This window comes from Anarhichas minor, unplaced genomic scaffold (assembly GCF_050575085.1).
Source record: "Anarhichas minor isolate MPS153535 unplaced genomic scaffold, ASM5057508v1 ptg000235l, whole genome shotgun sequence".
NCBI classification, from domain to species: domain Eukaryota; kingdom Metazoa; phylum Chordata; class Actinopteri; order Perciformes; family Anarhichadidae; genus Anarhichas; species Anarhichas minor.
Window position 1 is genome coordinate 12,668 of NW_027466681.1, and position 13,715 is coordinate 26,382.

Here is a 13,715-nt window from a genome sequence, read left to right on the forward strand (position 1 = left end):
TATTTTAGACACAAGTGCTTTTTTTCAGGCGAACCTGAAACTTTTTCAATTTGAGCTGTGCCATATGTGTATTTGTTATTAACCCGTAACATATACATAATATTGGGCTAAAAATAGGGCTAGTGTTCAAGAGGAACAGACACGTGGATATGTGTCATCAATATTCAGAGTGCAGTGCCAAGTATGAATAATAAATGTAATATCCAATGAGGCCACAAGATGGCGGCAAACATCAACTTGCAGGAGACAGAAGTAGAACATGATGTTAAAATAGATTTTGAGCTTTGGAGATGAAAGGGTTGGTTCACAGTTGTAAAACAGTAGTTCACTGAAACAGGCTGTAACATTCCTTCTGTTCATATAACAACATATATAATAATTATGTCACTGACATGTTGTATACTTTTTAAAAGACACGACACAAATGTTTTATATAATGTGCTTCAAAATGATAAGAGCCCAAGCAGCTCATACAATGCATGAACTGATATTTATAATATTTTTGGGGGGATTCCTCAGATGCAATAAGCAGCAAATACGCAACTAGTGTTAAAGGTCATGACTATATTTTGAGGGAGTTCCTCAAGCAACGTTCTTAGGTCCCTTTAAATATGTCAGTGGTGATGAATCTGGCCTCACTTTGAGTGAAAACAGGCTGCTGGGCCTCACTGAGGGACGGTTACACCTCCATACTGTAGGCCAGAGTACTGTGAGACCTCTAGACCTTCAGCGTTTGCTTTTCTCACGCTGTCAAGATTGATTATGAGACATTCATAGTAGAAGGTACAAGTACTGGGATATGGAGAGGCTCTCTGGAGGTCATCATGTCTGATGTGGGACATGAACATGGTGCTTGAGGCTGATTTAATCTGGTGAACTGGGAGAGGATGAGTTTATTCAGAGGTGACTTTACTCGACCTGGAACCAGCCAGACTTCCTCCTCCCTCCTCTTCCTCTCAGGGATGTGGTCTTCTTCAGGGTCTCCTCTGATCCACCTCTCTGTGGAGAAACACTGGAGACAAATACAGCTGCTACCTGAGCATCTGTTTACAAATATTATATAAAATGTTGTATTTCATAACTGTTCCCCGAATAAAAGATGATCATTTATAATATCTACTAACTTACTGAAATGCTTCAAATATAAACCACTAGCTTTCTGTTTTAAATGATTTATTGTTTTTTTTAAGACTCCATAACATGAGTGTAATAAAGGGAAATCATACATCAATATCTCAAGTATTTATTGAGTGTATTTACAACTGTAACATTATAGTTATTGTATTTTCATAAAGTACAGACTCAGTCAGCTGCTACCTGGTGAACACAGATTCACTTCTCTGCAGCCAGAACGACTGCAGTTTACAGTAAATTAAGTATTTTAATGAGGAAAAGAGAACGAACAGAGACAACGACCATTATCTCTCTTTGAAAGATCAACCAAGAATAATTCTCATATTTACATTGTTTGTTATTGCATCATTACTTTGAGATGATTAAAGTCTTCTCAGCCTTAAATTAACTAGAACATCATCCCATTATTACACATAAATGATGCCGACTCATGATATTGATAGAACAGTTATGGCCTCTACCTGTTTTGCCAAAATACAAAAATAATTGAATCCTGATCCCAACAGAACTATTTGATGAATCTCACAGGGTGTCCATCATAAATATGAGCAGCTTAAAGAATAATCTGCAGTTCCTCCATAATTATCATCACACCAGCTGACTACTGTAAACACAGTGTTAGTACTTATTATCATCTAACCATCAGCAGACAGAAGACATCAGCACTTTACCGCCACACTGACGACGGCTTCACCAGATTTCAAACTGCTTGTGTTTCTTGAAGGATGTTCTGTCCACGATGTTGTTCCTGAAGAGTCTAGAGAGAGAGAGAGAGAGAGAGAGCGAGAGAGAGAGAGAGAGAGAGAGAGAGAGAGAGAGCGAGAGAAGAATATGATGGAACAGGGTTCACTGATCTGTGAGAACAGCTGTGTGGATTAATGCCCGGTGCTCACCGCACAGTGTCCATGGAGGGGTTGATGGAGACCAGCTGGAGTAAGTTGTCAGTGGAAGCATCAGTGATGTTGTTGTGACTCAGACTGGAACACAGAGGAGCATTTGAGACTTTATATGTGGAGGCAGCAGCTCCAGATTCAGGTTTATTCGTAGGGTTACTGTGTATGACTCCAGCTGTTGCTCTAACAAATATAGATTTCTGTCACATGAACACATTACAGATGGACACTCACTCCAGGACTTGTACTTTGTGCAGATGTGTGCTGAGTCTGAGCAGCAGCTGGTCCGTGAGCTGACAGTGACTGAGGTCCAGCTCAGTCAGCCCCTCAGACAACTCCAGCATCAGGGACAAAGCTCCACAGGCCCTCTGATCCAGTGTGGTGTGACTGAGGTCCAGCTCTCCACCCAGGGCTCCACAGAGGGACACTGCCCGTCTCACTGTGTCCTTCTCACTGTTCACAGGAACCAGGGACAGCAGCTGGAGGAGGACGGCTTTACTGGCTCTAAACAGGAGAAACAGAGCAGACTGTTGGGATGAAGAAACATGGAAACAAGCTTCTTCTCTGGTCATTCTGTGGTCTTTCCCACCTGAGGAGGACTCCGTCTAGGACAGGAAACAGCAGGTCCAGTCCGCTGTCCTCCACCTCACAGTCCTGCAGGATGAGCTCTGCTTTCTGGCTGCTGCGTCTCAGGATGGTGGAGACGGCCCTGCAGTCCTCAGCAGTCAGCCTGAGAGTCTCACTGACATCCAGCTCCACACAGGAGGAGCAGGACAGATCCAGCCTGTGCTGCACGGTCCTGAGCAGGTGGACTGCTGCCCCCTGCTGGGCGTCAGAGGCAGCACAGCTGTGGACAAACCTCAGCAGCAGTTTCCTGTCAACACTGGAGGAAAAATACATCTAAAAATCAAAAATTAAAGGATACGTTTCCTGACAACTTATACTTATTGTTGTAGTTTTCTCCTTCATTTCTATCAGTCACAACAACATAGAGCCCGTTAATAGATAAGATCTGGGAACATGGTGACGTCACTGAACTGATGTTCTGATTGATCGAGACACACAAGCGGTCGGATGATCAGACAGGTTAGAAACAAAGCTTCAGGTTAAACAAACTTCTGTGAAAGAGACGGTAAACAATATGTTTATTACTGATAGAATAGAACAGAGTTATCTTGTAATGTCATATATATATAGATATATATTCCTCTGTGAACTCTATCCTGAGTGTTGGAGCGTACTGATACTAATGTCTGACCTGATTTGAGAAACTTTGCCCAGCATTAAGAGGATGGACTCTACTTCCTCTGCTGGTACGGAGGTCCACAGGAGGTTCAGTTTAACTCCGTCACTGTGACTGAGGATGAAGAGCAGAGCAGCACAGTCCACCGAGTCCATCCCTCTGCAGGTCAGGTCGATCTCATGATCCAAAGACCTCAGTAAACCGGCTACAAGAGGAGCGGCTCTAGCTTTATAGATCTCTCTGATGGCGGTCAACACAAAGCTGGGACAGAACCTGAAAGACACCAGAGGTCTTTGTTTAGTGAGAACAAGCCACAACAACACGTTGTCATTAAACAGGATGATACAAAACCCAAATAGATCACCCTTTGAACACAATCCTGTCCAGAAAGGGAAGCAGACGTGTGACGCTCTCCTGTAAGAAGCGGTTCCTCCTCAGGTTCACCGTGATGGTGTGAGCTGACGACTGCTGAAGCAGATAGTGAAGAAGCTCCCAGTTCAGACAGAAGCTGCTCAGGTCTCCACCAACCTTACTCAAGAAGGACCGGGTCAAGTCCTTGTCCTGGATCTCATGGAGGAGGGAGAGCAGCTGCTGGAAAGTCTTCTCACTCAGTCTGCAGATAGAAAACGTATGAATATCTGTTAGAAGAGTCCAGGATGAATACATTACATCAGTATGGAATACTGCTACCTGATCGTTAGAGGGCCATCATGAAGCAGCAGTGGGAGGAGACCCAGAGCAGGAGCACAGAACTCAGTCAGGTCTAACCGTGTGACTGTCCAGTATCTCAGCAGGGATGCCAAACTACTGACAACCTTCAACAACCTTCTCTGTGACAGCTGGGCTTTCTGAGGGGAGAGAGAAAGCTCTTCCACAGCCAGCCGACGGTCCGCTTCCCTTCTTCTTACCCATCGACACAGTAGCAAGGCCATGTCGCTGGAAAGCCTGGAAATAAAGAAGAATGAAGTCACACAACTAACTGGACATTCACAGTGGAAAGGATGGAGTCATAAGAACTAAAGGCAGTAAAGGTATCAATGCGTACCTCAGACTGTGTACTTGTGTTGCTCCTCTAAAGAGGAGGGAGGCTCCTCTGAGAGACATCTTTCTGGGTGTGAGGATGAGATCCACATCAGAGCCACAACGTCTGAGAACCGTCCCCACAGACCGGCAGGTTTTCCTGGGTAAGCCTCCCGTTAACCGGAGGGTGAAGCCCAGCAGCTGCAGCAGAGAGGACAACTGCTCGGCCTCCTCTCTGGATCTGACACAGATCAACGTACACACTGTCTGGAAGAAGTCTGGATCACAGCTGAAACAAGATGGATGAAGCGTGAAACCAGCAAAGACACACTGCATTATAAACCATCTCATCAACAATGTCTTTCATCAGGGGTGACATTTAGAGAAGACAGAGTGAGATGTGTATGATGCTGTGATATCACTCTAGATCAAAATACTGACAAATTCTTCTTCTTTAGACACAGTATTCTTAAATATGCAGTATTAGTCAGAGTTACCTGAGCTGTGAGATAAAAGGCAGACACTGTAGGAAACTCCTCACTTCACTCTCTTCATGTGAGCAGCCTCTCAGCTCCACTTGATTCTTCTCTGGTTGGAGTTTCAGCACTTCAAGGAGGATGGAGGTCTTTCTCTCTGAGAGGTCTATGGACCAGACTGAAGGAGCTGACTGGAGAACTGACTGTAATGATGGAAGGAGACTCAGACCTGTTTCAGGATCATAAGAGTACAGGTCCAGGAGGAAATCACACCATCTCTCTTTCAAGGGGAATGTTTTGTATGAGCACACTGATGATAACAGCTCCAGCATCTTCTCTCCTGTCTGTTCTCTCTCTGCTGCTGCACAGAACAGATTCCCAAAGAACCAGATTTCCTCTGAAGGTTCTGATGTCTGAGGCACAAAACTGAAATAAAGAGGATTATCAAAACATGTGATGAACAGTTTGTATCAAACAAAACTCAACATTTCTCTAAACTGTAGCATAAAACTTCTAGTTGCTAGTGAAAACAGAAATGGTTAGAAAGGTAACCAGTTACCTGAGCTGTGAGATAAAAGGCAGACACTGTAGGAAACTCCTCACTTCACTCTCTTCATGTGAGCAGCCTCTCAGCTCCACTTGTTTCTTCTCTGGTTGGAGTTTCAGCACTTCCAGGAGGATGGAGGTCTTTCTCTCTGAGAGGTCTATGGACCAGACTGAAGGAGCTGACTGGAGAACTGACTGTAATGATGGAAGGAGACTCAGACCTGTTTCAGTCTCACAGTCCTTCAGGTGGGAGTACAGATCCAGCAGGAAACCACTCTGATATGTGTGATCATCATCATCATCATCATCATCATATAAAGGGAATGTTCTGTATGAGCACACTGATGATAACAGCTCCAGCATCTTCTCTCCTGTCTGTTCTCTCTCTGCTGCTGCACAGAACAGATTCCCAAAGAACTTGATTCTTTTAGAACGATCTGACCAGAGATGAATACTGAAATAATAAAGGAAACATTTAGTGATTTGGTTTCATCTGCATGAATACAACAAGTCACTACTGATGGACTCCATCTTGTACATGTGTGTACTGTTTACAATCTAATGACATTTTGACTGAACATCACGTCTGGACTTTGACTGACTCACAACACAAACACTCATCCTGTCTCTGGACTTACTGCAGGTTTGCTTCCTGCTGCTTTAGTTCACTTTATATCATTTGATTTCATGTTTGAGATTTGAGTGTAAAATAAATTCACAATATATAAATATAAATAGTGGAACAACAGCAGCGAGACAGAAGTTATACAACACAACTACATGTTGATGATTCAGAGGACTGACTTCTGTTTAATTCATTCATGTTTAAAATTACTGTGAAATATAATTAAAGAGATGTTTGTTATTTAATGTGTCAAAATATATTTTTTTCAGTTTCAAAGGTTTATTTGTGTTGTTGTCTCAGAGCCACATTGTTCCATTAATATTATTCACTTCATGTAATTATCCTCATACAGACAGAAGACTGTGATAACTGTGATGATACATTATTACTGACCTGAGACATTATATTCATCTTTATCTACATTATGTGTGTTTGTGAATGATGATTAACTATTTTAGAAACACTGCAGATTATGAAACAGATGTTCTGACAAACCTCTGAAGAAGAAGCCACATGTTATAATTAAATATCCAGTATTAGTCAGAGTTACCTGAGCTGTGAGATAAAAGGCAGACACTGTAGGAAACTCCTCACTTCACTCTCTTCATGTGAGCAGCCTCTCAGCTCCACTTGTTTCTTCTCTGGTTGGAGTTTCAGCACTTCCAGGAGGATGGAGGTCTTTCTCTCTGAGAGGTCTATGGACCAGAATGAAGGACCTGACTGGAGAACTGACTGTAATGATGGAAGGAGACTCAGACCTGATTCAGGATCATAAGAGTACAGGTCCAGGAGGAAATCACACCACCTCTCTTTCAAGGGGAATGTTCTGTATGAGCACACTGATGATAACAGCTCCAGCATCTTCTCTCCTGTCTGTTCTCTCTCTGCTGCTGCACAGAACAGATTCCCAAAGAACCAGATTCCCTCTGAAGGTTCTGATGTCTGAGGCACAAAACTGAAATAAAGAGGATTATAAAAACATGTGATGAACAGTTTGTATCAAACAAAACTCAACATTTCTCTAAACTGCAGCATAAAACTTCTAGTTGCTCGTGAAAACAGAAATGGTTAGAAAGGTAACCAGTTACCTGAGCTGTGAGATAAAAGGCAGACACTGTAGGAAACTCCTCACTTCACTCTCTTCATGTGAGCAGCCTCTCAGCTTCACTTGTTTCTTCTCTGGTTGGAGTTTCAGCACTTCCAGGAGGATGGAGGTCTTTCTCTCTGAGAGGTCTATGGACCAGACTGAAGGAGATGACTGGAGAACTGACTGTAATGATGGAAGGAGACTCAGACCTGTTTCAGTCTCACAGTCCTTCAGGTGGGAGTACAGATCCAGCAGGAAACCACTCTGATATGTGGGATCATTCTTATATAAAGGGAATGTTCTGTATGAGCACACTGATGATAACAGCTCCAGCATCTTCTCTCCTGTCTGTTCTCTCTCTGCTGCTGCACAGAACAGATTCCCAAAGAACTTGATTCCTTTAGAACGATCTGACCAGAGATGAATACTGAAATAATAAAGGAAACATTTAGTGATTTGGTTTCATCTGCATGAATACAACAAGTCACTACTGATGGACTCCATCTTGTACATGTGTGTACTGTTTACAATCTAATGACATTTTGACTGAACATCACGTCTGGACTTTGACTGACTCACAACACAAACACTCATCCTGTCTCTGGACTTACTGCAGGTTTGCTTCCTGCTGCTTTAGTTCACTTTATATCATTTGATTTCATGTTTGAGATTTGAGTGTAAAATAAATTCACAAAATATAAATATAAATAGTGGAACAACAGCAGCGAGACAGAAGTTATACAACACAACTACATGTTGGTGATTCAGAGGACTGACATCTGTTTAATTCATTCATGTTTAAAATTACTGTGAAATTAAAGTGAAAGCGTTGCTTCCTGTTTAATGTACAGAAACAATATGTTTTTATGTTTTAAGGGTTTATTTCTAATCTGCTAAAATGTAAATAAAATAAAGCCAACAGCAGTTTTACCTGCAGGTCTTTTCATTGGTGTGAGATGTGTTATTATTTGTGTATGAGGAGGTATTAGCAGCACTGAGCTACACTGTTATTATTATTAATATTCACATCCTCTATTATTCTCATACAGGCAGGAGACTGTGACATGTTTCCAGAAGTGTTGCAGTTTAATATTTCACATAAAAAGCTGTGTCCCTCTGAAATGTGGCAGGGTTGACATATAAAGAGTCATACAATAAAAATACTTAATGAAAGTATAACTCTGTACTTCATTACCTGAGTAAATGTTCACAGTATTACTTTCCACCACTGGTAACTGAGTCTAATGTGGATCAGTTTTAGCTGCTGTCTATACTTTCTGTCATTAGTAGTTATTCAACATGCTGTGAAGCACACACTGTGTTCGTAGAGGCTTCTTGTATCTTTGACTGCCACTGTCTGTTCACACAGTCTGTGCTGTAAGTCCTACTAGGACCCAACTCACTGTAGAAACTAAGACACGTGGAGGAAGTCACCAGCTGTACAAACAAGACTGATGACAAAGACTTATCAGAGGAATAGTGTTAATAGTATGTTGATGTTAGAATGTATGCATCATCGAACATTAGTTTAACCCTATTTAGAAAGACACTCTTCATATGAAGAGTTAAATCAGTAAAAGGACCTTACCTGAGCTGTGAGATAAAAGGCAGACACTGTAGGAAACTCCTCACTTCACTCTCTTCATGTGAGCAGCCTCTCAGCTCCACTTGTTTCTTCTCTGGTTGGAGTTTCAGCACTTCCAGGAGGATGGAGGTCTTTCTCTCTGAGAGGTCTATGAACCAGACTGAAGGAGCTGACTGGAGAACTGAGTGTAATGATGGAAGGAGACTCAGACCTGATTCAGTCTCACAGTCCTTCAGGTGGGAGTACAGATCCAGCAGGAAACCACTCCGATATGTGGGATCATAATCCTTATATAAAGGGAATGTTTCATATGAGCACACTGATGATAACAGCTCCAGCATCTTCTCTCCTGTCTGTTCTCTCTCTGCTGCTGCACAGAACAGATTCCCAAAGAACTTGATTCCTTTAGAACGATCTGACCAGAGATCAATACTGAAATAATAAAGGAAACATTTAGTGATTTGGTTTCATCTGCATGAATACAACAAGTCACTACTGATGGACTCCATCTTGTACATGTGTGTACTGTTTACAATCTAATGACATTTTGACTGAACATCACGTCTGGACTTTGACTGACTCACAACACAAACACTCATCCTGTCTCTGGACTTACTGCAGGTTTGCTTCCTGCTGCTTTAGTTCACTTCATATCATTTGATTTCATGTTTGAGATTTGAGTGTAAAATAAATTCACAATATATAAATATAAATAGTGGAACAACAGCAGCGAGACAGAAGTTATACAACACAACAACATGTTGATGATTCAGAGGACTGACATCTGTTTAATTCATTCATGTTTAAAATTACTGTGAAATATAATTAAAGAGATGTTTGTTATTTAATGTGTCAAAAGATATTATTTCTTTGTTTCAAAGGTTTATTTTTGTGTTGTCTCAGAGCCACATTGTTCCATTAATATTATTCACTTAATTTCACTGCAGATTATGAAACAGGTTTTCTAACAAACCTCTGAAGAAGAAGCCACATGTTATAATTAAATATGCAGTATTAGTCAGAGTTACCTGAGCTGTGAGATAAAAGGCAGACACTGTAGGAAACTCCTCACTTCACTCTCTTCATGTGAGCAGCCTCTCAGCTCCACTTGTTTCTTCTCTGGTTGGAGTTTCAGCACTTCCAGGAGGATGGAGGTCTTTCTCTCTGAGAGGTCTATGGACCAGACTGAAGGAGATGACTGGAGAACTGAGTGTAATGATGGAAGGAGACTCAGACCTGTTTCAGGATCATAAGAGTACAGGTCCAGGAGGAAATCACACCATCTCTCTTTCAAGGGGAATGTTTCATATGAGCACACTGATGATAACAGCTCCAGCATCTTCTCTCCTGTCTGTTCTCTCTCTGCTGCTGCACAGAACAGATTCCCAAAGAACCAGATTTCCTCTGAAGGTTCTGATGACTGAGGCACAAAACTGAAATAAAGAGGATTATAAAAACATGTGATGTACAGTTTGTATCAAACAAAACTCAACATTTCTCTAAACTGTAGCATAAAACTTCTAGTTGCTAGTGAAAACAGAAATGGTTAGAAAGGTAACCAGTTACCTGAGCTGTGAGATAAAAGGCAGACACTGTAGGAAACTCCTCACTTCACTCTCTTCATGTGAGCAGCCTCTCAGCTCCACTTGTTTCTTCTCTGGTTGGAGTTTCAGCACTTCCAGGAGGATGGAGGTCTTTCTCTCTGAGAGGTCTATGGACCAGACTGAAGGAGCTGACTGGAGAACTGACTGTAATGATGGAAGGAGACTCAGACCTGTTTCAGTCTCACAGTCCTTCAGGTGGGAGTACAGATCCAGCAGGAAACCACTCTGATATGTGGGATGATAATCCTTATTCAAAGGGAATGTTTTGTATGAGCACACTGATGATAACAGCTCCAGCATCTTCTCTCCTGTCTGTTCTCTCTCTGCTGCTGCACAGAACAGATTCCCAAAGAACTTGATTCCTTCTGAACGATCTGACCAGAGATCTAAACTGAAATAATAAAGGAAACATTTAGCGATTTGATTTCATCTGCATGAATACAACAAGTCACTACTGATGGACTCCATCTTGTACATGTGTGTACTGTTTACAATCTAATGACATTTTGACTGAACATCACGTCTGGACTTTGACTGACTCACAACACAAACACTCATCCTGTCTCTGGACTTACTGCAGGTTTGCTTCCTGCTGCTTTAGTTCACTTTATATCATTTGATTTCATGTTTGAGATTTGAGTGTAAAATAAATTCACAATATGTAAATATAACTAGAAAATGCATTTCCTGCTGAAAATGCGTTGGAATGCGGAAACCTGAAATTAATTGTCAAAAAATTGCTGAAAATTAAGAAATGGGAGACTACCCGTCTGAAAAATGTTGAAGCTTGAAAGCATTTAAACTGCACTGCTGAAAACCCTTCTAGTTGAAATGTCTCACTATGGTGTCTGTAGCTGAAAGTATGAAGAAGAAGGCTTTGAAAGTTGAAGAAGTTTAACAGGATTTGAAGATTTTCTCCATAGAGATCCCATTCAAACAAAATTGCAAATAGCTTAATATTTCAAAAAGTTGAAAGATTACAAATATGAAAAGTCATATCACCCCTCTCCTGAAAGAGCTGAACATTTTGATATTCGAACGGTTTCTGTCGCTTAAGAAAATTTCAGCGGTAGTGATATTTGTTCTAGTAGTAGTAGAAGTTGTAGTAGAAGTATTATTAGCAGTAGAAGTATTAGTAGCATTTGAATAAGTACTAGTTGTAGCAGTAGTGATATTTGTAGTTGCAGTAGTAGTAGAAGTTGTAGTCGAAGTATTAGTAATTAGAAGAAGTAGTAGAAGTAGTAGTATCAGTAGTCGTAGTAATAGTAGTGGTTGTAGTATTTAATATAACAGTAGTAGTAGTAGAAGAAGTAGTAGTAGTACTAGTAGCAGTCGTACTAATAGCTGTAGTAGTATTAGTACTGGTAGTAGCAGGAATAGCAGAAGTAGCAGTTGTGGTATATGTAATAATAGTAGTGGTAGTGGTAGTAATATCAGTTGTGGTAGTAATAATATTGATGGTATCAGTAATAGCAGTTGTAGTAGTAATAGTAGCAACAGCAAAAGTTGCAGTAGAAGTAGTAGCAGTAGTAGTAGTAGTGATACTAGAAATATTAGTAGCAGCAGTAGTAGTTGTCGCAGTATTCGTAAGAGCATTCATTATTTCAACAAAAAAGCCTAATTTTGAGCTTAATGTTTAAATACAGTTAATCCATGAGGCTTTTATTTTGAAAGGGTGGGACTGGGTGGGGGAGAGAGGGGGAGAGGAGACATAATCTTAATGTTTGACACACATAAACAGGTTATTAAATGACAGGCTTCATCACAAGCATTTCAGTTAGAATTCATTTTGTGGGGCCTTTACTTTAAAATGGGGTGTGTGTGGGGGGGGGGGAGTCCTCTTAGAATCTCTAAGACCTGAATGACTGTATGAGAGAGAGACAGACAGAGAGAGAGGATGAGTGAGTGAGTGAGTGAGTGAGAGAGAGAGAGAGACTCTGATCTCTCTGGCAATCTTTCTCATTTGGAGATTATCCTATGTTTTATCATTTACAGCTTACGTGACTATTGTCCTGCTCTGCCATGTCTTTCCTCGTCTCTCCCTCTTGTGTCGCGGTGTGTGTAAATGTCACTCGAATCAGGAAACTTATCAGAATACCCATATTTGATTGGCTGAGCTGCATCACGTATATCTCTAAATCATGTGTGCAGCTTTTATTTTAAAATGGGGGGGTCCTCTAAAAGTCTCTAAGACCTGAATGACTGTATGAGAGACACAGAGAGAGAGAGAGAGAGACACAGAGAGAGAGAGACACAGAGAGAGAGAGAGAGGAGTGTGTGTGTGTGTGTGAGTCTGTGTGTTTATCAACATCACTAATGAGCTTAATCATGAACACCTGTGTCCTTTCAGCCTTTTCATGGAGATTAAACAGGGAAACACCTCTCAAACAAATCCTCGAAACTCCCATAACCGTAGCTCCTATTGCTCCGATATTAATAAATGAGAGGAAGGATGAGTTGAAGAACAGATCCTGTAGAAATTGTGTCTGTAGTGTAAAAAATGTGGCTGAACTGGCGATCTAGAAATGGGGTACCGTGTTCTGTGGAAGATGTTTTTGAAGCAAAATTTAACATTGGTCTCTATGGAGCAGAAAGTTGGTTTTCCTCTCAATTACAGGCTTCTGTGCCAAATGTGTAAATCTGTGGGATTCCACAGTCATTTGTCTACGACAAGGACAAGATTAGCTACTTCTACATCCAGAAATGATGCATGAAGAGTGAAGATTGTGGACACAGTGGCAAAAGACAAATGTTTTTTTCACAAGAATCTCAAGCTGCTCTTCACTCTAGCGGTGACATCACGCACTCTAAGCTGCGCAATACACACCCATTATAAAGTCAGAAAAGGAGTGAAAAAATCATAAAAGTTAAATTGCTGCAGTTCAAAAAGTGTAAAAGATATCAAAAATGCTTAATAATGTGGCAATAGATCAGGGTTTTCTCAACATTTTAAAGTTGAGAAAAGCAGAACTTATACTACTACAAATATCACTACTGCTGAGATTTGTTAAGCCACAGAAACCGTTCGAATATCAAAATGTTCAGCTCTTTCAGGAGAGGGGTGATATGACTTTTCATATTTGTAATCTTTAAAGTCTTTGAAATATTAAGCTATTTGCAATTTTGTTTGAATGGGATCTCTATGGAGAAAATCTTGAAATCCTGTTTAACTTCTTCAACTTTCAAAGCCTTCTTCTTCATACTTTCAGCTACAGACACCATAGTGAGACATTTCAACTAGAAGGGTTTTCAGCAGTGCAGTTTAAATGCTTTCGGGCTTCAACATTTTCCAGACGGGTAGTCTCCCATTTCTTAATTTTCAGCAATTCTTTACAATTAATTTCAGCTTTCTCATAGTCTCATGGTTTTGGTATAGAGGGCATATGTTTGACAGGTAGTTTTGTTGAAAATCACTGTTCACTCTCTCTCTTAATTAGCCTCTAACACACAGGTGCTCCAATCACCAACATGCACCCAAGCACACAGGTGTTTATATGAGCTC

The 13,715-nt window shown here is 40.9% G+C and overlaps 1 protein-coding gene across 2 annotated transcripts; it reads right to left on the reverse strand.

Moving 5' to 3' along the window:
- Window positions 1-1,156: 1,156 nt before the first annotated feature.
- LOC142944456 (uncharacterized) lies at window positions 1,157-10,625 on the reverse strand. Of its 2 annotated transcripts, XM_076085657.1 has the most exons (15): window positions 10,176-10,623; window positions 9,638-10,042; window positions 8,613-9,041; window positions 7,026-7,451; window positions 6,488-6,892; window positions 5,326-5,766; window positions 4,788-5,192; window positions 4,316-4,579; window positions 3,961-4,215; window positions 3,635-3,883; window positions 3,286-3,543; window positions 2,617-2,910; window positions 2,262-2,531; window positions 2,028-2,111; window positions 1,157-1,891 (listed from the first exon to the last, which is right to left on the reverse strand). In XM_076085657.1, the coding sequence occupies exons 1-15, from the start codon at window positions 10,511-10,513 to the stop codon at window positions 1,825-1,827; spliced, it is 4,590 nt and encodes a 1,529-aa protein (XP_075941772.1). In that variant the 5' UTR covers window positions 10,514-10,623; the 3' UTR covers window positions 1,157-1,824. The 2 variants fall into 2 exon arrangements, with proteins under 2 accessions (XP_075941772.1, XP_075941773.1); XM_076085658.1 differs by lacking the exon at window positions 3,286-3,543 and having other exon boundaries at window positions 10,176-10,625.
- Window positions 10,626-13,715: the final 3,090 nt, after the last annotated feature.

Bases quoted from the DNA above. Each gene is read 5' to 3' on its own strand.
- LOC142944456 (XM_076085657.1), bottom strand. From the start codon at position 10,513: ATGCTGGAGCTGTTATCATCAGTGTGCTCATACAAAACATTCCCTTTG. The intron at 6,893-7,025 runs GTAACTGGTTAC...TCTTTATTTCAG, and splicing joins CCTTTTATCTCACAGCTCAG to TTTTGTGCCTCAGACATCAG. The intron at 4,216-4,315 runs GTACGCATTGAT...CTTTATTTCCAG, and splicing joins ACACAAGTACACAGTCTGAG to GCTTTCCAGCGACATGGCCT.